The 23,131-nt window shown below is 34.8% G+C and overlaps 1 protein-coding gene and 1 long non-coding RNA gene across 2 annotated transcripts; one reads left to right on the plus strand and one right to left on the minus strand.

Annotated features, from left to right (window-relative positions):
* The first annotated feature begins 74 nt into the window (after positions 1 to 74).
* On the plus strand, positions 75 to 5,451 carry LOC114581333. Its single transcript, XR_003703262.1, has 2 exons — positions 75 to 370; positions 4,913 to 5,451. It is a non-coding gene; the product is annotated as an uncharacterized LOC114581333 (long non-coding RNA).
* A 6,110-nt stretch (positions 5,452 to 11,561) lies between these two features.
* On the minus strand, positions 11,562 to 17,288 carry LOC110096190 (UDP-sugar pyrophosphorylase-like). Its single transcript, XM_020821995.2, has 4 exons — positions 17,105 to 17,288; positions 16,833 to 17,043; positions 12,505 to 12,609; positions 11,562 to 11,714 (listed from the first exon to the last, which is right to left on the minus strand). The coding sequence occupies exons 2-4, from the start codon at positions 16,938 to 16,940 to the stop codon at positions 11,562 to 11,564; spliced, it is 366 nt and encodes a 121-aa protein (XP_020677654.1). The 5' UTR covers positions 16,941 to 17,043; positions 17,105 to 17,288.
* Between the last annotated feature and the right edge of the window lie 5,843 nt (positions 17,289 to 23,131).

Below are 23,131 nucleotides of genomic sequence, written 5' to 3' on the forward strand. Positions count from 1 at the left end.
AGAAGGCAGTGGGGTTCGGTCGTGGGCTCGGGATAGAGCACGATCGGCTACAGGGAGGTGTTCTCTCCTTCTCTCTTTCTCTCTCTCTCTCTCTGTCTCTCTCTCTCTCTCTACCGACGGGAGTTCGGCACAGGCAGAGGTGGTCGGGAGTTGGTCGGAGCAGTGAGGGAGGAAGAGTCGTGTGGGTAGCGAACGGGAGAGGAGAGTCGTGGAAGGAAGTCGCGTGAAAGAGTCGAGCAGCCCCTCGCTATTTAACGACGATTTGGGCGCTCGATCGAGGCGAGCTCGCGGCTTTTGAGCAGGATTTCACGGGACAGAGACTGAACGGCGCCGAACAGTGGGATTTCGGCAGGTTTCGTGGATCCGAAAGGTAAGATTTTGATTTTTTTTTTGTTCCTTTGGGTATATCTGTTGAGGTCAACATCTTGTGTTTTATCTTTGGCCGTTATTTTTAGATGTGGATGCTGGGTGGTGGATTTTATGTTGGTCATTATTTTCTATTTTGCCACCTACTTTTTTTTATTATGTCATGAATCTCATCTCTATCTCTTCTTTTTCTCTTCATGTTGATCATGTGGAGTTGGTTGGTATTGGCTATACTTGTAACTGTCTCTAAAAACTTGAATGGCTGCTAGCAACCGACCTCTAAAAGGGTTATTTCTTATAAATCTTTTAAATGGAAAAGTTATCATTTGTTTCACCATTTTTTGCTCTGAGCTCCTGGACAGAGGTGTTGCTTCTTGGTGTTTTGGATTTATTGATTTCTCTTGTTGCCATGAGCTCAGTTTGATCATTTTTAGTCTCGTTTCCTGGCCTTATGGATAGGTTTTTTGGCAACCAGAGGTCTTGAGGAGTTTTGAAGGATGATGATGATTGATGGGCTCTCTCAGCTCCCCTTGGACGGTCATCTTAGAAACCAGGGGTCTTTTTCATTATTTTTGATGTAGAGGACGTTCTTGATATTGCTAAACATCATGAGTCCTTTTTTTTTGATAATTTTTTGAGCATTTTGAGGTTTTAGGTTTCTTCTTTTACAACCTTTATTGTGTTATTGGCTTAATTTGTTTTATAGCTTTATTTTGTTGTGTTCAGCTTCTGAGAATTTATTTTTATGCTCCTATAATTTTTTTTCTTTACAACCCCAAAAAAAAAAAAGAAATACTGTTTTTTGAAAACAAAAGAAAAAAATCACAATATGTGTTTTGCAGCATATTTGCATGAAATATGTATAAATAACTCGGCCCATTCAACTTCTCTAGCTAGTTGCTTAACAAAATAGCTTAAGAGCCACCGAGCATCTTTCGAGAATGTCAACCTCACATACCTTCTTCCAATACATTATTTCACACCTCCTCATAGTCTTTAATGCACCTCCAGCAACATCAACAACCTAGTCCACTCCAACCCCAACAAAAACACTTCTCTCCCTTCCCCACCCAACAATCTCTACTCACCAACCTAATCCAATCTTGAATAAGGCAACCAACCATCCCCAATCCCCATACCAAATAATATGGATGGTGAGTTGCCATAATGGAAAAGAATAGCTAAATTTGTGCAAACAGTGAGTTTCGGTGGCTTTAATAGTCTTTTGGTGAAAAATCCTACCTCAGCCACCACCCATCCTGCTCTCTGTATAGCGTATTTCATGTTTGTATGTCTTGGATTGACTTCCAGCATTTGCTTGTTAGCCTTTTAAATTATTAAGAAGGGGAGTCCAACTGTGTGGTTGGTGCAAAAAAAATTAATGTATTTTAATTTTTTTTTGCTATTGACATGCTGTTTTCGACTCCAAATTGCACTGCCGCTCATCGTGGCAGACTTAGTGACGATGCTCGTGTTGATTAGCTTGCTGGTCATATTGCTTTACCTGCTATTGAGCAGCAGGTGCCAGCTCCAGTCGCCTGACTAACGAGACAGGTATCTAATTTTTACTTTATTTTTTGTTCTCTCTCTCTTTCTCAATAATCTTTTTTTGAAGATTTATGAAGAAATTAAATAGAAGATCATAACAGGAAGCTTAATTATATTATTTAATTTGAAGTTCCTTTGACAAAAAATATAAAACAAAGCACTGAAATGCAACTATTCTCTTTTTCCTTTAAAATATATTAAAAACTAAGTTATTGTCTTCTAAAACTTGTTTGAGGATGATAAATAAGTTACTTCGACTATCATGTTGTTATGGCGTTTCGTTCTTTGTTTTTATTATTAGTGATATAAAAAAATAAAGATCGAGTTTGATTGCCCATTGCTGATTAAAAGCCCGTTTTATCTGTGATAAAAAAACAAAGACCGAAATACCTGGAGAACATGATAGTAGAAATAACTCATCATCCACATATAAGCATAAAGATACATAAAAGACCAATCAAGATAATTTTTTGATGATACACTAATAATAAAAACAAAGACCAAAATGCCAGAACAACATGACATTCGAAGTAACTCATTCATCATCCTCAAACAAGTTTTAGAAGATGATAACTTAGTTTTTAAATATATTTTACAGGAAAAAGAGAATAATTGCATTTCAGTGCTTTGTTTTATATTTTTTGTTGAAGGCACTTCAAATTAAATAATAAGCTTCATGTTATGATCTTCTATTTAATTTCTTCATCTGTCTTCAAAAAAAGGTTATTCAGGAGAGATGAGAGAGAGAGAGAGAGAGTATAAAAAATAAGTAAAAAACTAGATACCTGTCTCGTTAGTCAGGCGACTCGAGCTGGCATCTGCTGCTCAGTAGCAGGTAAAGAAATATGACTAGCAAGCCAATTAACACGAGCACCGTCACTAAGCATGCGGCGACGAGTTGCAGTGTAATTTGGAGGCGAAACAACATATCAATAGCGCAAAAAAGAAATTAAAAGAAATTAATTTCTTTTGCACCATGCACACGGTTGGACTCCCCTTCTTAATAATCGAAAAGATTGATAAGAAAATACTAGTGCTCAAGACAAGACATACAAAGGTAAAATATGCTATGCAGAGGGCAGGATGGGTTGTGGCTGAGATAGGATTATTCATCAACAGACTAATAAAGCCACCGAAGCCATCGAAACTCAATCTTTGCACAAGCTTTCCAATCCTTTTCCATTATGGCAACTCAACATCCATATTATTTGGGATAGGGATTGGGGATAGTTGGTTGCCTGATTCAAGATCGGATTGGGTTGGTGAAAAGAGATTGTTGGCTGGGGAAGGGAGAGAAGTGGTGGTGGTGCTGTTGGGGTTGGAGATGGGCTGGGTTCCTGCTTCTGCTGGTGGGGTGGATTGAAGCTCATGATGAGGAGGCGGGAAATGATGTAGTGGAATAAGGTGCATAAGAATGGAGGCATTATGGAGAGAAGGTCGATGGCTCTTTTTTCGTTAAGCAGCTTGCTAGAGTTGAATGTGTCGGGGTATCTATACAGATTTCTACAATTATGCTGACAACTTGATAAGTACGAATCGTTTTTTCTTTTTTTTTATTATTTAAAAAAGAAGAGCAGTTCTGCCGTGACTGTAACCACTTCCCTTGGATTCTCCCAGATATTTCATTTTGCACACAATTCCTTGGCTAAAATTTTGTTTCCTCTTTTGACAATTGTAATTTTATTTTTCTCCATGACTTATGGGATTCTTTTGATGCTTCCTAGTTTTTTGGAAGTACAATAATTTTTATTTTATTATGTAATTTTTTTAAATTCTTCATTTTCATAAATGAATGGGCTTTGCCCCTAGTTTTCTAAAAAAAAAAAAGTGATGTTGGAGTCTTATGTTGATACTGCCTAAATGCTATATCGCTGGATTTGAAGCTTATTAACATTGGATCTGATGCGAGACAGGATGGGAGAAATGGTGATGAAAAGGAAACACGATCTACAGGAACTGGTGGTCCGCACATAACCCAAGAACTCCTATCTCCTGAAATATGCCCATTACAAGCATTATCTACATGTATTTATAGACCAACGTTGTAACATAATAGGCTACACTCAATTGAAGAAAGCGCTACTCCTATATAGCCATATAAGTTACTATACAAAATTATTCTAGACTGAAGTTAATAGAATTAACCAGCTCAGCTCCGATGTCATTCTACCTGGGTAGGAGGAAGTTCAGGCTCGTAGTGAGATGATAAATTAGCAACAAGAAGGAGAATAGCAACTAGTTTAGTTGGCTAAATTGGTCTGGATAGGTCCACCCGGTGTCAATTTGCTACCAATCCTCAATCTCTCAAGAGTAGCTTAAGCAGATGGAATACTTGTGATTGTGAAAGCAGTTTGGGACATTTGTGTTTCTTTTAATAATCTAGAGAATAAAATAAGAGAATAATGATCCAATCCATTAAGTAGATATTTACTTGCAATTTTTTTTAACAATGATGGTGAGCATAATAGTTTTCTTGTTTGAAACATTATGAGTGAATAGATTCGGTTGGACATTTGGTTTGCTCTTATCATCATTATTCACAGGCTTATCAACACCAAGCACTTCGCTGATCATGTCATCCTCATACACGTCATACACGGGCTCACCATAGATAGGCAGAGACAATGATTTCGGCAATGAATCTTTAACCCCGTGGAAGATTGATTTGATCAGGGCTATGGAGGAAGGCTTACGGTGTGACCCTTCAAATACTTCTTTATAGGAAGAAGGAAGCTGATCAAAATTATGTAGACCAATATTGATTTCTCCATTCTCTAAGAAACTTTGTTGAAGGAAGTTGATCGAAATTATGTAGACCAATATTGATTTTTCCATCCTCTTAGAAACTTTGTTTGACTTGATTAGAAACTCATCATTTTAAAAATCTAGGTAAAATAGATTAACATTTTCTTCTTGAAGACCCGCTACCTCTTGTTGTTCAACTCCGGTTCGTTCTTTAGGTAGCTATTTAAATAATTTCTTGTTATTGACTTCCCAGAACAATGATTGCTACTATTTTTGGTGGTTCAAATTGCGTGGACAATAATAAGAAACAGTTGAGTTGCTGTGGGGAAGACTCTTGCTTGGGGAAATCATTTGGAGCGATGTGGATGGGCCGATTCAATCATTCAGGGGAAATGTTCCCAATGCATGTGCTGGAACTGATGCGAGCCACAGGGTCGCACGCGAAGCCAAAGCAGGCTGAAGACAGGGTGTGTGGGAGACAGTCCCTGGCCGATAACATGTGTATGCAGACTGATTCGAGGCACCGCACATGCAAGACATGTGGGATTTATGGGGCACACTGGAGGCGCAGAACTCGTAGAAAGCAGGTTTGGGGCATCAGAATCACAGAGCTGGGTAGTTCGACTTGAAAAATTGGGATGCCGAATACGTGTGGGGTTGAGGTTTCTTGAATTACCGTTTCCCATGGCTTTTCTTTGCTTGAATCTTGTATGACATTTTTGTAGTAGCGTGATCTCTCGCTACATATCTTCAAGCGATTATTGAATTGGTTGTTGCAGTCTTTGTCGAGGCGACATCTTGTTGGTTTTGATACCAAATAATATCGGTCAAGATGGGAGAAATGAGCATGAAAAGGAAATACGAGATGTAGGAACTGGCGGTCAGCGGCACTATGACTATCAGAAATTACCGGTTGTTTAGGTCGCCGGAAAGCCGCCGGTAAGTTTAACCGCCGGAAATGGACCACCAAAAATTGTTTCCTGCACAATTTATTCCAGCAGTTTACTAACCGCTAGAAAAAAGCCAGTATTTTTTAAACTGCCGAAAATCTAACAGGAACCATGGAAAAAAAAACCGCCGGTAATGCTTGAATTTCCTGTAGTACGGGTTAGTTTCTAGGTGAAAATCTCGTATAGTAGTTCATGGATTTAAAGAGGAACATGACTTTAATTATAATGAAACCATTAGTCTAGTGGCCAAAATGCCCATAATCCAAGTCTTTATTATCATAGCATTGCATCAATAATGGCCAACCATACAACTTTATGTCTCTAATGCATTCATTCATGGCCATTTGATTGAAACTTTGTATAGGCTGCAACCTCAAGGGTTTCAAAACTTATTCAATCCCAACCATTTCTGTCGGTTAAATAAAGCCATCTATGGGCTAAAATAATCTCCACATCAATGGTATGTCCCTCTCTTGGGTCATTTACAAGCATTTGGCTTTAAATTTTGTGTTGTTGATCAATCATTACTGGAATATAATTTTGGTTCAATTTTCATGTATATTTTCATTTATGTGGATGACATCTTGCTCCCCAGCAATAACCAAAATACATTGAATAGTCTACTTAACAACTTTCAAGCCCAGTTCTTCATGCACAGTCTTGGATCCTTATCACATTTCTTAATCATACATGTCACATCCACTTCTAATGGTTTACATGTAATCCAATCTCAGTATACTCAAATTATCCCTACCCGAGCAATAATGCAAAATGCTAAAGTAGTTTCGACGCCAAGCACCAACAAGCGAACAACTGTAACACAATCCATTAAAGAATTCTCCAATCCTAAACTATACAGGCAATTAGTGTGACCCTTGCAGTACCTGGCTTTCACATGCCTGGACATTACGTTTGTTATTCAACAAGTGTGTCAACACATGCATAAACCACACGTGTCACTTTGATTCCCTAAAAATTCTACTACAAGAGGTTCAAGGTACTAGCTCTTAAGGGTTGTCGTTATACAAGGATTCCCTAATGTTACATAGATGTGGAGATTCTGACTGAGCTGGAGACTTTCACAATCACAAATCCACCTCTAGATATTGTAATTTTTTTAGTAGATTGTTGATTTCATGGCAGGTTAAAAAGTAGCCTACAATGGCAAGCTTAACCACCAAAGCCGAATTTTGAGTATTGGTTACAATTGCCTCAGAAATCATTTAGTTAAGACGTCTCCTCACTGCTTTCAATGTAGCATTAATCGCTTCTATGTCTCTATATTGTGATAACACTTCTTAATTGCTCTAGCCAAAATCCGATCTTTCTTGCTCATACAAAACACATTGAGGTAGACTGTCATTTCATCAGAGACTGCATTCAAACTAAACAAATCATTGTACATCATATAACAACCCAGGATCAGATAACTAATATATTTGCTAAATCCTTATCTTCTATTCAGCTTAAGACGTTATCTAGCAAACTGATTATGGCTACAACATCATCAGTTAAAATGGGCCAACATACAAGAGTACATAGTGGAATTCATAAATATATATATATATATGCAATAATCTATAACAGATAACAGGAAATAAGTGTCTAACTATTACAAGTTTAAAGTTAGGAGAGCTACTCTATTTTAAATCTTTCTTCTAGTAGAAAATTCTTCAAAGTCATAAGTTCCTCTCGTCATTTCCTTCTATATTCTAAAAAGAGCTTCTTTAGTAAGGAACTATTTTTACAGGATTTCATTTTGTCAAAAGCTGGAAGCACACTTTTAAACTTTACTTTCTCATAGTATCATTATATTTGAAGCTTAGAACATAGGTCATGTTTATTTTGTTTTTTGACCTAATAAGTAATGTTTGGATATGATAAATGTATGTTTTTTTGGAATTTCATCTCTTTATTTTTGAAATTTCTAGTTCAGCCCTTGTTTCCAAAAAAAAAACATGCATTTACCATATCCAAACATTACTTGTTAGTTCAAAGAACAAAATAAACATGACATATGTTCTAGGCTTCAAATATAATGATACTATGAGAAAGTAAAATTTTAGAAGTGTGCTTCCAGCTTTTGACAAAATGAAATCCTCTAAAAATAGTTCCTTACTAAACAAGCTCTTTTTAGAATATAGAAGGAAATGCCGAGAGGTTATGACCTTGAAGAATTTTCTACTAGAAGAAAGATTTAAAATAGCGTAGCTCTCCTAACTTTAAACTTGTAATAGTTAGACAATTATTTCCTGTTATCTGTTATAGACTATTGCATATATATATATATATATATTCAAAAGGAGAATATGGGTCATCCTGATCTTTTCTATATTATTCGAAAAATTAAATTGCTGCTTGCTGACCTCAATTATACTATGACCCATATTTTTCGTGAGGGAAATGCCTGTGCGGATTGTATGACCAAGTTGGGCTGCCAGTGTTTTTCAGTTAAGGAATTTGAAGCCTCAAATATGCCAGCTATGTTAAGAGGTTTAGTCAAACTTGATAAATTGGGTTTACCTTATATTAGAACTGGATAATTTTGCTTTATTTTTGTCTCTTTTTTTGGTTTCATTCCTACTGTCCATTATTTTAATTGCTGGTTGGGTTATTTGGCTCTGTTCTGCTTGGAGGTTGATTTTTTTTTTCCGGCCATCAGAATTATGTATTGGTTCTAGTATGGCTGGTGTTGAGTCTAATGAATAGGTTGTTAGACCTAAGTTAATGTCCCAAGGTTACCAAGAGGGGGGTGAATTGGTCAAGAATCTTGGGGGTCCCTTTCCCAGGAGATTTTTCTCTCGCATCATTTTTGGTATCAGAGCAAGTTAGGAAGTCCTAGGTTTTAAGTTGGTTTGTCAAGTCAAGTCTTGTTGTGTGAGTCTTATGAGTCTTGTTAGTCTTGTGAGTCCTGTGAGTCTTGTTGAGTCTTTTTTTAAATAAATGGAAAAAGACAAAAAGATAGATTCATTCATGGATGAAAACAAACCAGACAATCCTGAAGTCCCTCTTCCGATGCACAGATGGATTCCAACTGAAGGTGATTCAACCGATCCGCTTCAAGACAGATTATACAAACTTCAATATCATATGTTCTTATGTGATCAGAAATTCGAGAAATGGAAGACATATCTACAAAGACAGTTCGAGAAAGAGCAAGAAGAAATTTTGAAGAAATATGAAAAAAAGATTAAAGAATTGGATGCTCCGTCTTCACCTCCTCAGAAGAAAACAAAAGCTGACTCATCGGGAGATGAGTCCTCAAGAAGGGGAGTCTGATGTAGGCAAAGGGGGGGTCAAATCAAATCCAAAAAAATTTGGTTTTGACTTCTCTTGAGCTTGCTAGCTCAATAAATTTTGAGCTAAAATTTAGCTCATTATGAGCCGGTTTGCCCATTATTAGCTAGGTTTTAGTTCATTTATTTTCTTATTTATGTAACTCTTTGTTTATAGTTTTGTCTCTTAAAATTCTGAGTTTTGTCCCTTGGGTTTCTAAGAATGGCTTTTGGTTTTCCTGTGCCTTGGCTCCTTGGTTTCCCCGGTTGGCTGCTGGTTTTTCGTGCTGGGTGGCCTTTCCCGTGCCTTGGTGCTTCGGTTCCGTGCGGGTTTCCTTGGCTTTTGCGGCTGCCTCTTCGGGTTTCACCTGGGCTGTTTTCCCGTGGCTGATGGGGGGCTTTTCCGTGGCTTTGGTGCTTTGTTTCCTGGAATGACTGTTGGCTTTTCATATTCCCTATTTAAATAAGCTTTTAAATTAATGAGGGGATGTTTGTATTCCCCTCTCATGCCTATATATAGAGTTGTTTTGGAATGTTTTAAATAAGTTTATGATGTGATTTTTGGAAGCTAAACCTGCGGGTTTCTTCGTGGAAAAGCTTGCGAGCTTGTTCCAGTCTCCTTCTCCTCTAGGAAAGCTTGTGAGCTTCTCCTCCTCCTTCATCTTGGCTTCTAACCTCTTTCGTCTCTCCACAAGTATCCACTCCATTATATCCTTCTTCTCTTGGAAAGCAAGTTTAGGTGTTTTTGTTTGTGTCGTTTGTAAGTGTCTTTTATATTATATAAGTTTGTCAAAGTTTGTAAGTCATCTTTTAATATTAAAAAGTGTCTTTTTGGGTATTTTGTGTATTTCTTTTATTTAGTAAGTCTTTTTATTTTGTGATAAAAAATTTGGGGCCCTCTCCCAAAATTTTTATTGCATTAATTTAGTATCAGAGCAGGTTATGAAGTCCTAGGTTTATAAATTGGTTTGTCAAGTCAAGTCTTATTGTGTGAGTCTTAAGAGTGTTGTGAGTCTTGAGAGTCTTGTGAGTCTTGAGAATCTTATGAGTCCGTTTAGTAAGGTTTATGTGTCTTGGTGAGGCATAGTAGTTGTTGTATGAGTAGTTATCATATAAGTTTTGTTTTGAGTCATGTTGTCATTTGAGTCTTGATGTCAAGTGAGCAATCTCAAGCCTTGGTGTCTCTTGATGCAACGCCTTCAGAACAAAGATAACTCATCGAGAAATGAGTCTTCAAGAAGGGGAGTCTGATGTAGGCAAAGGGGGTGTCAAATCAAACCCAAAAAAATTTTGGTTTTGACTTCCCTTGAGCTTGCTAGCTCATTAAATTTTGAGCTAAAATTTTGTTCATTTATGAGCCGGTTTTTAGTTCATTTATTGAACTAAGAGTTAGCTAATTATGAGCTATGTTTTTAGATCATTTATTAATTTATTAGTAGCTCATTAATTTTGCCTCTTCTCCTCCCCTTTTCTTCTTTAAAATCTGTCCTTGTCCCATGGGATTTCGTGGCTATTTTTTGGGCTTCCCTGTGCTTGTTGTTTTCGTGTCTTGGCTCCTTGGTTTCCACGGTTGGCTGCTGGTTTTCCTGCTGGGTGGCCTTTCCCATGCTTTGGTGCCTCGGTTCCGTGCGGGACTCTTGGGTTTCCGCGTCTGCCTCTTCGGGTCCCTGGCTGAGCTGTTTCCCGTGGCTGATGGGGGGCTTTTCCGTGGTTTGTGATGTTTGGGGTTCCTGTGGGAAATCAATGAAGTGGCTGTTTAGTTTCCCCTCTCTTGTCTATAAATAGTATATGTTTTGGGATGTTTTAAGTAAGTTATGTGATTGATTTTTGGAAGCCAAAACCTACGGGTTTCTTCGTGGAAAAGCTTGCGAGCTTGTTCCATTCTCCTTCTCCTCTAGGAAAGCTTGCGAGCTTCTCCTCTTTCTTCTCGGCTTATAACCTCTTTCGTCTCTCCGCAAGTATCCACTCCATTGTATCCTTCTTCTCTTGGAAAGCAAGTTTAGGGTGTCTTGTTTGAGTCAAGTTTGTAAGAGCCTTTGTTTGTAAGTCATTTAATTTTAAGAGTTGTAAGTCTTTCATTTTATATAAGCAAAGTTTGTTTTTTGTTTAAGTTGTCTTCTTTTTAGTCCTTTATGCTTTTTAGTTTAACTAGAGGGTTTGTTTTTGTGATCAAAAATTTGGGTCCCCCTCCCCCAAATTTTTTATTGCATTAAGTAACATCAACATTTTATCCTTCACATATAGTGTTATGCTCCCTCTCAACCAATAACATGGACAACGTGGTATATTATCTTTATTATATGAAGTACAATATCTCTCTATGTATCCCTTTTAAAACTCAGTCAAATATTTAATCTTTATTCGGTCATGGACATACATGAATATCACCGTACTACGAAAACTTGTTTCTTGTGTTTGATATAGTTGATGCATTTGTTCTCTCGTCTTTATTTGATTTTGCTCAAAATTTTATCATGATCTTAACACCATGCTCACAATGTGAACCCACGACCTCCAAGTCCCAACGGAAATAACTTAAACATTGTTTCTAGTGACTTAACACACGACCTCCTTGCAATTTAACCTTCAAAAATTTGCAGTGCTTACATAAAGAAAGCTTCAGTAAAAAAGAAAAAGAAGCCATGCGATGCAAATCATAATGAGCAACAGTGTTAAACTAATATAAAGAAAGAAATGTTATAAATTTTCTTACAGATGGTGTGAAGCCCTCAAATGGATTTTTTCCTGTTTTTGAATCTGCTAAAAGTTGCCTTGCCTTTTGAATATATGCTGATAGACCTCCAGGATAATTTGCATTCAGCCGTGACACCTATAGAAGCACGCATTCTTCAACAACAAAAGCATGGAAAATATAAATTTATCGAAATAAATATAATAGTGTGCAGAAAAACTGCCAGCAACAAGCTAGCACAGATAATAACAATCACAATACAGTGAAGGCATCTGCATGCAAGCAAATGCACAAGCATCCATCACACTGCTTTGTGGTTTTCCATCAGCATAAAGCTCTAGAGACAGAATGTGAACATCACTATACTCGGGTTCTGAACCAATAAATAGATCGCAATAATAAAAATGAAAAAAAAAAAAAACATCCTCCCTAGTATTTCAAAGAATAATTAGAATCAAGTAGAATCTTTTTAGGTTATACATGTTTAAGTTTATGAAATATTAGAAATCCCTCAAGAGAATATAACTTTCTTCAAGCTTCATATGAAATATACAGTAAATGGAAACCAATAATGCTAAGTGTCAAGATGATCCAATGCGGAGGTAAATCAACAATAAGGAGCAAAGTTCCCCCCATTCAACCATCATAAAACCATGTGCAAAGTTATAACTTTTTTTTAGAACATGAGCCACATTCCCTTTCATAAGTCTATGGTTTAAGCACAAAAGTCGTGTATTCAAAAAACTTCACAGCTAATTAGACAACAACCAATGCAAATGCGTACAAAATAAAAATGATAATAAACAATATCATTATTAATGAGAAGCAGCATTCTAGTAAAAATAAAATTATCACTCTGTATTAGTGTATTATTAAGCATTAGTTCTCAATAGCATCTAGTTCATTAAATGATCTGAAAAAATTTAACCTGGTTGAAGAAGCACGTTTTCTTCTCATCGTCAACGCCTTGCTCAGCCCAATTGGCAAAGAGATGACTTTGTCCCTCATGCAACAGCATCTTTGCAAGGTCAATCTAGTCAAAAATGAGAAAATTAGTAATCAACACATATTATTGAGTAGGATGGAATATGAGAAGGATGTCTAAACAATGGAGTTTGTTAATACTTAAGACTAAAAGAGAAGAACATTGCTTTGCCATGATCATCACAGAAATGAGAAATAATATTTTGGTGACACACTGAGAGACTTCATGCAGTCCACAAACAGAAATATATACATGCAATTAAAATAAATACAAAAAAAAATAGAGTACTGGAAAAAAAGCACATCCCTTCCCTTGTTAAAGCACATTAGTCAAAAGTACATAACAAAGTTTGATTTGGCATACATAATGTTACACAATACGTAAATCTTTCAGTAAATCTAGATTATGATATATAAAATAGCAATATAACATGCCTGTTTCACTACATCAATTAATGGTAAATCAAGTACAATATTAGAACATGAATCTCGTAATCACATCAAGCTAAATTTCCTGCGCATGAATATGCTAAAAGAGGTGATCTTACCAATTACCATGAAAGAATCAGACAAAATAACTGCTAAACAAGATTTCAATAAATGAAAATGCTTAAAGAGGTCATTGCAAATGAATTGTATTGAAGATTTCAACATAAGAAAATAAAAAATTTCACTTACTCAATGAGAATGACGAAAGAGGTCATTTTAAAATTTGGACTCTTGAATCATACAATCGATCAAGAAGCGTATTCACTTCTGAGGAGGCACTGTATGTGCTATATATGTTTTGATATGCTGTAAGTAGATACAATTTTATTTTATTTATTTTTTAAAGTTAGATACTCAAATCTCATATGCATATCCTTTCTAAAGATATTTTAAAAAATATTGGAGCCCGTAATAAATAGATGAGACATCATAGTTAATGGAATATTAGTCAATCTTATAGGAATTCCCATTCATCATTTACTTTTTATTCTAGAAATTTTTTATCAACATTTCTGGGGTCTATATGAGAGAGAACTAATGTTTTTGTTTGCATCAACATTTCTTAACAAGAATAACTAGGTTGTTAAATTTATCATTGCATGAATATATCTGAGTGTATGCATAATTATAAACATGCATATTAATATCTACTATTCACACACTAATAATTTTTCCCTCCCTCCCTATCAATCATTATTCATCAGTAAAATACTAAGAATTATCGTTTTTATGCATATATATAATTTCATTTTCTTCCACAACACAGCTTGCACACACATGCACCCACACATATACACATATGCATGCAACACACAAAACACACCCACAATGACACATCACACTGCACCCATACATTCATCAGCTCGCCTACAAACAAGTTGATTCATGTGCCAAAATAGCACACCTGCCATGCTCACCCACACAAATACATGCCTACGGGCACAAAAGAATGAATAAATACACACTTTGTCCCTCACCATCCATCATAATAGATGAGTAAGGAATAATGTATCTATTCATGTTAGCACACATCAACAAGCATGGATAGTTTATTGCATTTTTTATTACATGAATATAGATAGATAGGTTGTATTACTCATTAGATAAATATACTTGTCTATATGTGGAATTATAAGTATGCATATTCATATTCTTGTTTCCACATGCATCGTATCTATATTAGTGTACATGATCCTCAAATGACGCAAAGGAAACCCTGAAATTTCTCAACCAAGTGTCTTCAAAAGCTAATTCTATTTTTAGTACCTCCATACGACCAAAAGACCCATCCCCAAACCAATTAGGATAACAAATGACAAAATGCAAATAGTATCAATAGTGAATTTTGCTTTTTTTTCCCTAATTAAAAAAGCTAAGTATGAACTTAATGAGTTATTGTTACAAACCAAATTTAAAAAAAAAAATGCATAAGTGTTATTATGTTATTTGGATGTAGCATCAGCCACAGCTTATCCTTAATTAGATAATAAGCATTTCTATACTGAATTAACTACCCTGTTAACCCTTTTCACTATGAATGCCAACATGCATTGGATGTCAAAATGCCTATGTTAATTAGAATAGAGAACAATCCATTGGGTTCATTGGCTTTGATGTTTCAAAATTTTTAGGTTCCCCCCATTAGCACAGCTTCAAGCATTTCAAATATCTTCCAGCACATAAATAATAAGGAAAAGTCTATACTTTGCATTGATATGATGTCAAATCTAAACATTTCCGAGCAAATCCACCAAATTCATTATTTCATTATTCATCTCCATTTTGCATGAATCATGTGTTGTGATGTTTCAAAATTTTAGGTTCCCCCCATCAGCATAACTTCAAGCATTTCAAATATCTTTCAACACTTAAATAATAAGGAAAATTCTATACTTTGCATTGATCCGATGTCAAATCTAAACATTTCCAGTCCAATCCACCAAATCCATTATTTCATTAATCATCTCCATTTTGTATAAATCATGTGTTGTGAAAGAGAGTGCCTCAACTCAAGTGTAAGAACAGTGAACCACAAAGTAACTAGAAAATAGATCAATAATCATAAAAAAGCACCCAAATTTATGTGGTTTGATTTGGGTTAATTAGAATAGAGAACAATGCACTAGTTACATTGACTTCAATGTTTCAAAATTTTTAGGTTCCCCACATCAGCACCACTTCAAGCATTTCAAATATCTTTCGGCACTTAAATAATAAAAAAGATATCAAATATAATAAATTCCGAACAAATCCATTATTTCATTAATCATGAAAGAGAGTGCCTCAACCCAAGTATAAGCACGATGAACCAAAAGTAACTAGAAAATAGTCATAAAAAAGAATACCAAATTTTATGTCGTTCAATTTGGGTAAACCTACATTCACGATCGCACAAAGATTGAATAATCTATCAAGTGTCAAGAAAGTACATAAAGGGTTGCAATTCCCACAAAGTTCCAAATAGGAAAAAATACCACATTGTTTAGCTTAGAGAAAATGTGGTCACCTACTTTAAAGATGATGGCTAAACTTGGAGAAAAAGATGATATTGTAGCTCCAATTACTCTCTTCTCCTCTTTATTACAGGAGTCCAAATGAGAACTATTCCTTACCATAATCAAGAGTTTCCTCTCTTGCTAGAATCAAAAATAGCAAAAATTCTCGAAGAATTCCCCTTACAATAACACAAGAGAATTGTCTTCCTTCCTTTATCAGAAGGCACCTCCTGTCCTCTATCTTCCTCTACCTCTCCTATTTTGATTACTTCTTATTGTAGGGTCCATCAATGTACTAATTTCTTATATTTTCATAGTTGTATCATGAGGTGATAGGTGTGAATGATTAAATTTAAATGGAGCTTAACTTAGTTAGCCACCATTTTGGAAAATTAAGTGCAGATAGATATTGAGTTGGTAAATATCAATCTTGAAAAATATGAATAGATATCGAGCGTTGAAGCCACTAATCATGAAAATTAAAACCATAATTTATCCATAATAATTCATGGAATCTAGACTCATGAATCTTTATGAAAAAGGGAGAGCTTCTAAAGGAATCTGATAACAGTTTGCAAACCTACAAATTTTTGCTTTTTTCAGAGGTTTTACAAACTACCGGACCCCATGTTCTTGCAGAATTTAACTATTTTGAGTGTTGCGAGAAACAATAACTATAAATATGTTGCCTTACGAAAAAATTAAATATCCCTCTCACAAGATAAAAGCATGTAGGCGTATAATCCCTCAAAAAATATACTAAACCCAACTTTGTTCCATCTTTGCCATACTGATCAGATACTATTATACAGTGAAAAGGACCATGCAGGTATATGGACCACAATGTAAACAGAGAATAAATCCCCCTTACTTCCTTTGCTAATAAAATTTAATGAATTCAGACTCACAAAAACAAAATGTGCTGACTTATGCAAGCATTCAGCACAAAACTTTTATTCTTCATTTAACGATAGCGTCCGTCGCTGCTCTAGTTTCATTATTGAAAAAAATTAAATGCTTGTTATGCAGGTATCCTTCCACACGCATCTCCTTTATCTAAAGCATCTCAATGAAACTTAACCAGAGGCAATGAACGTGCTTAGCTTCGAGCAAATTAATCCGATGGAACACAGCCCATCCAATCTTTGGACATTTTGAAACATCACTCTCATTTTTTTCTGATACAAATCTACCGCATCCTATTCCAGATTCCACCAATTGTTATTTTATTGAAAGAAAATTATACTATACAAAAAAAAAAATTCAAGAGCGACAATCAAGATGAGACCTGATCCTGGTTAAGAATTCTGAGATTTTTTTGAAGGTTTGGGACGTCCGAGGCCCAATTGTCGCCTCCCATGCTCAGCTCCGACAATTTTTCCACCATGTAAGACATCTTCCGCCGACCAAAACCGTCGCCGTTGGAGTGACGTAAATCTCACAGCGGAATAAATCCTCCGTTTCCCTCTTTTTTCCGTAAATCCCGGATTTACTAAATCCTGCAGTTTGGCGGATTTACGGGATTTGGCCGAAGAAAGCGTGCGAATGGGAGAAAGTTACCTTCACAGCGAGCGAGCTCCCGTCTTTCTTCCGATCAAAATGTCGTTACTTCCGATCCGACAGGAAGGGAACGTCGTCAAAGGAGCGAAGTCGAACGACAATGAAGAAGCCGAAGAAGCGACTCGTGCAATCTTACATGCGAACCAAGGAAGCCGAACAGCAAGGACGAAAAAGAGAAGATGAAAAGCACCCGCTAGATGTCTCTGAACTAATATTGGCTAAATTAATTAATATAATTTAAAATATTAATAATTAAATAATTATTATTATTATTATTGCATAAATTAATTATCTAATTTAACTTATTTATATAGTTAGCAATATAATGAGTAATTAAAAATTAATATAAATTAAAATATAAACTATTAAATATATAATTAATAGTGTAAATAATAATTAAATAATTACATTGTTCTTGTTGATTTTGTATGTTGATTTCTAAATTTCTCACAACATCATTTTTTCTATAACTTGTCATACATGAGTAGTTAATGATTAGGTAACTAATGAGATAATTAAAAGTACATTTAATCATTTCAAAAATTAAATAACAAGTAAATAATTAATGAAATATTTAACTTGGTGTATTGATTAAATAATTAGTCATTTTCAAAAATTATTAACTAATTCATTATATATTGACTACTTAATCGATTAACAACTAAGTACTTTGATAATTAGCACTATACTCAATAATTAAAATTTTAATTATGTTAATTGATACTTTAGCAAGATTCTAATGATATTACTCATCATTACAATTTATTGATGTTAATCAAGATAGAAATTAGGGGGTTTTTACATGTATAACACTTAAAACTGCTATATTTACCTATTAAACACCTAAAGTTACATATTTACTAATATATCACCTCAAACTCTCATTCTAAATCTTTTATAGCACTTCTGTGACGTTCGTTCGCCTCTCTCGTTCACCACTCCGCCCTTATTCGCACATCCGCTCTCTCGGCACTCGTTCGCCTCTTCACCGTTGGAACTCACCGCTAGGCTCTTCTTAAATGTTCGCCACTCACCGCTAGGTTCTTCTTAAACGTTCGCCCTTTCGCACGGTAGGTTCTTCCTTCCATTTTTTTTTCAGGTTTATATTGGACTGGTTAATATGAAATTTTTGTTGTTATTTAGTCCATTTGGCACCATGTAACAAATCTTCTGCATTAGTTGTTTAGGGTGAACTTCTCAAGTTTTCATTAACTATGTTGTGTTTGTAATTTTAGAAATGCACAATAGGTGTTTGATGAAATATCAAGGTGTATTTTTGGAATGAATTGAATGCCAATAAATTGTTTACTTATACATGTCTTCATTTTCTTTAATTTTTTTAAAGGTGTATTTTGTGAAGGCAATCTACAAGGCAATCTACAATGAGTTCGAGTTCCTCGCCTATGTCAATCAGAAATTTAAGTAATCAAGTATATGGTCATTGTAACTTACAATGTACGATATTTACATCTTACAAATCTCGTAGTAGAGGAAGAAAATTCTACAGATGCTCCCGGAAAAGATCAGAAGACGATTTCCATTATTTTCGTTGGTGTGATGAAGTTAATGAATTGTAATATGATAGCAATTCCCGCAGTTCAAATGTTGCTGAAAGTGGTACAACACATGTACTTTCAGTTAGAGCCGAGCTGTTACAATTAAAAATCTTGTTGGTCATAGTGATTTTTGTTAATCTTATTATGCGTTCATAGTAATTAAATGTAGTTGTGCATGATTGTCACTTTGCTTCACTGTAACTTTTATTCAATCAATGCAAACTTGTACTGCTTCTGACAAACTATAAAATATGTTGTGATCGTTCACATCTACTATTGCTACTATTGGAGCATTTGTATCTTCTGCTTATTTGGCATCATGCTAATACAAGGATGATTTCTAACAAATAAAAAGCATGCTTATTCGGAGCAGCAAATTGCTTCAGCCAGATGACTTCGAATGAATGACCATTTGAACATAATGAAGCACGAACTCTCCATGGACATCCACGATATGTGCATGTAGCTATCACTCTTGATTTGTCACTAGCTTTAATCTTTATTGCAAAGTTTTTTAAAATTGCTTTGGAATGAATAGCTTGTTTAAAACTTAATGAATCCTCATATCGCGAACCAACACTTACAATATGTAATTCTTCAACCTGGGCTGCTAAGGAACCATAACACAAATCATCTACAATTATGTCATTGTTCAAACCAGTGTTTACAGTTACATCTTCCATATTCCCACATTGACCCATATCTTCTTCAACTTCTTTCACTGCAACCACCACCTCCATTCTATTGACATTATAACTTCCTGTTAGCATGTCCATAACATCCGCATCACTCCTAATTGGCAAATAAATTTTAGGCAATGTGCCATTATAATGATATTGTAAATCATATGCATGACCCCTAATCCATGGACAGAGTGCTTCGATTTGTTCTTTCAATAATAACAAATTAATTTGGCCTCTCTCAAAATTTAATGTTTTATGACTTCCTCCAACATATTTCATCCTGGATTGCCCCTTCACCCCAGTCCAATATCCTCCATATTTGAATATAATAGAACACAAACTGTTGCAGTCCATATATGCATTTACGTTAGAGGTTCTAAAAATTAAAATTAAAATAAACATAAAACAGAACTTAGAAAACATACCATTATATACAATAAGTTGATTCCAGGCCAAGAGGTGTAAAAAAAATCAATAAAACTGCTGTAAAAACAAAAACCGAAACTAGTGTTGATGAAAATATATCAAGCTATTGGATTCATAGAAAAAATCCATAACATTGTTGTTCTAAAAAAAATCAATAACACTGTTGTTCTACAAAAAAATTAATAACACTACTGTGGATTCATAGAAAATATATGTTGTAGAATATTTAGCTATCTTCGGTGTTCATGAGTTCCCCGGTGGAAACCGATACTGATACATCAAGTGTTCTTTGTAAATGATATCAATTCACTCCGTTTGAATATTTGCGGTGCTCGATTTTGATTCCTAGTATTTTCTTACCTTGGCAATGTTGCGAAAGGGAGAAAAATGGCAGCGTAGGATTCGCGAAACATATAAGAGTCCCGAGATATTTCTCCAACCTAGGAAGACGAATGTGAGAGAGATGGTTCAGTGCCAGTATCAACGAAGAAAAGAGGAGATTCTCGCACTATTTCGGCTTTGCTTTGACAGGAGGGAACGGAGTGTGGCTTAAGGTGGTATATTAGTAAATAGGTAAGTTTAGGTGTTTAATAGGTAAGTATGATAGTTTTAAGTGTTATACATGTAAAAACCCCTAGAAATTAATAATTTAATCTTATTTAAAAGTTAATTAAAATTCAAAATATAATATACTTATAAGATTGTATTTAATTATTTCTTTTTTTATTAAAAAAAATTGCATCAAGAATGTCTGATGTGATTTGTGTTGGAAAGGGCTTAACAACCCTTAGATTTGCGCAGAGATTAGTACAACCCTTGATATTATATGTAGTATTAATCTTAGCATAAATTGTTAGGCTATTAGGCATATCTTGACACTTGCAAATTGCGTCTAGACATCCTAACACAAACGATTTTCTTTCAAATTTAGTTATATGGATATTCACTCCTGCAAATTTATTGCAAACTCACATACGCACACATGTACGCTAGGCATTGAACTCAAGAGCTAATGATTTTTTTTTTTTTAACGAAAAGAAAATTCCATTAGATAATAAAAAATAATACACCACAATGCCAAAAAAATGGCCACAAAGAGCAAGGATACATACTATGAGATTACACTACACGAAAAGGCCAACCAATCCAAACAAAAAAGAAGAAAATATCTCCAAAAATAGCTGTACTCGGACCACCACCTGATTTTTAGGCTTGGGCCTTCCATAAAGGTAATAAAGCAGCAGAAGTTCCACCCAAGTTGTGTGTCACGACCCAACCCGATCGGAATGAATCCCATAGCGTCGAGTCGCGGCGGATGAATCCAAGATTTAGCTTTGGAATTTGTTTTCAGACTTTCTTCCAATACACAAAGGAATATAGAAACACAGAGCTACTACAAACTTCCAAATACACAGAAAACTCATCCATAATTTTCTTTCTCATTCTTCAAAATAGTCATATATATTACAGTACATGGCTTCAGACAAAAAATACATAACAAAAAGTAAACTAGCTATGGCTGTACAAAAATCAAAAGTACAAAAATACCTATACTTCAGATTATATCCTGAACGGCTAGTTCAAAACTTCTTTCCCTTTCCCAGAACATAAAAACCATGAAGATAACCACAGTGAGCTAACAGCTCAGCAAGACTACACTAGCCGATCTAAATTCCCAGATTCCCTCATTCCAAAATAATTCTCATAAACTTTTAAAAAAAATAGTTCATTTTAAATCCAATAATCATTGAACTGAAATCTCAAAACATAATACATAACAAACCATTCTTTAATTCAGATATTCGTACAGAATCCAGAGAATCAAACAAAATTCAAATATTCTCACAGAAATATATAATCAGACAAAATTCAGAATATCGTATAGAAATCAAATAATCAGACAATGGAGAGCCTTTAGAAATTTCTTGTGAGGGAATTCAGTGCAGTGGAGTTTCGCAAGTCTATTCTGCAAGCAATCCAAAAGTCCATGTTCATCGTAGGCTTTCCGGTAGAGATTTCGGCATTGATTAGGAAATTCAAAACAGTGCAGTAATCGCTGATTATAGGTATTATCCTATTAGTAATATGGGAATTAGTGACCATTGTAATTAAGGATTTGATGTGGTTAATATAGAATTTTGTGATAAATTGTAGTTTGATTCTTACGTGAGAAGGAAGTGAGAACATTGAAGGAAGAATAAAACTTGAGAAAAAGGAAATCAAGGTAAGTTCTTTAGATATGTGCTTAAGGTAGATTCCCTATGGCTGTAGGAGTTCTTAAAGATGTTATAACTTATGGTGTCATTGATAATTTTGATCAAATGCAAAGAGAGAGCTTTGAAGTAACTTACAATCGTAGAAGAATTCAAAGTAGAGGATTGGAGGAAACTCCTCGACAAGGAGGTAAGAATGCAAAATTTTTAATTAAAGTTTATGATTTTAATGTATGCATAGGAGATTTAATGTCATGTATTGGTAAGATCAGATTTATATGATCAAGAAAGTATGAGGTATGAACAAGTATAAGAATGTTTAATATTTTTAATTGTTAATGTATTTTTTTTATGAGAGAAATTGGTAAATGTCATGCATGAATATTTTATACATGCAAATGATAAAGGAAATTCATGATTGTTATAAATAACAAATTCATGATGACTTTATGTTATGTATATGATGTTAGTTGTAAGAAGCATATCCACTTCTTCCTATATCAGATGAATCAATCATTAACCATGGGAATCAATTTTGAAGTATGAATATGAGAGTTATTAAATATTTAATTAATAAAGATTAGTTATGTTATGTTATGATATCTACATTATAAACTTGGCAAAAGGGACCCAATATGAAACCTGGATAGTAGATGGGCCAAAAGGGACCCCAAAAAAATGGATACCTACATAGCATGTGGGGCAAAAGGGATCCCTAAGAGGCAAAATGGACCTCTATAAATTCAATGGTAATAATGCCAGGTTGACTAGGCTCCATTGAATATGTTAAAGTATAATCAGATTTTTTAAAATATTAAATATTCAGTATCTATCTCAATCGACATAAAGGATGAAGTTCAATATGAGGTTTTTGAGGCTTTACTGTTAATGATAAGTTGATCTAATTATTAGCTCAACATTGTAATTTATTATGTTATTTAATTACATATCTTATTGAGCCTCACAGCTTACAAGTATTTTCTTACTGACTGTTGTTATAGAAAAGGGCAAGGAGAAGATGGATGCAAGTTAATTTATATATCCAAGTATTTCTTCATTTCATATTAAAGTTAGATTTATTAGTGAGTCTATTTTTGGAGGTATGAAACATGACTTTCTTGTATTATTTGGTTATTGTAATGGCTATGT

Source organism: Dendrobium catenatum, unplaced genomic scaffold (genome assembly GCF_001605985.2).
Source record: "Dendrobium catenatum unplaced genomic scaffold, ASM160598v2 fragScaff_scaffold_1666, whole genome shotgun sequence".
In the NCBI taxonomy this organism is placed as follows: Eukaryota; Viridiplantae; Streptophyta; class Magnoliopsida; order Asparagales; family Orchidaceae; genus Dendrobium; species Dendrobium catenatum.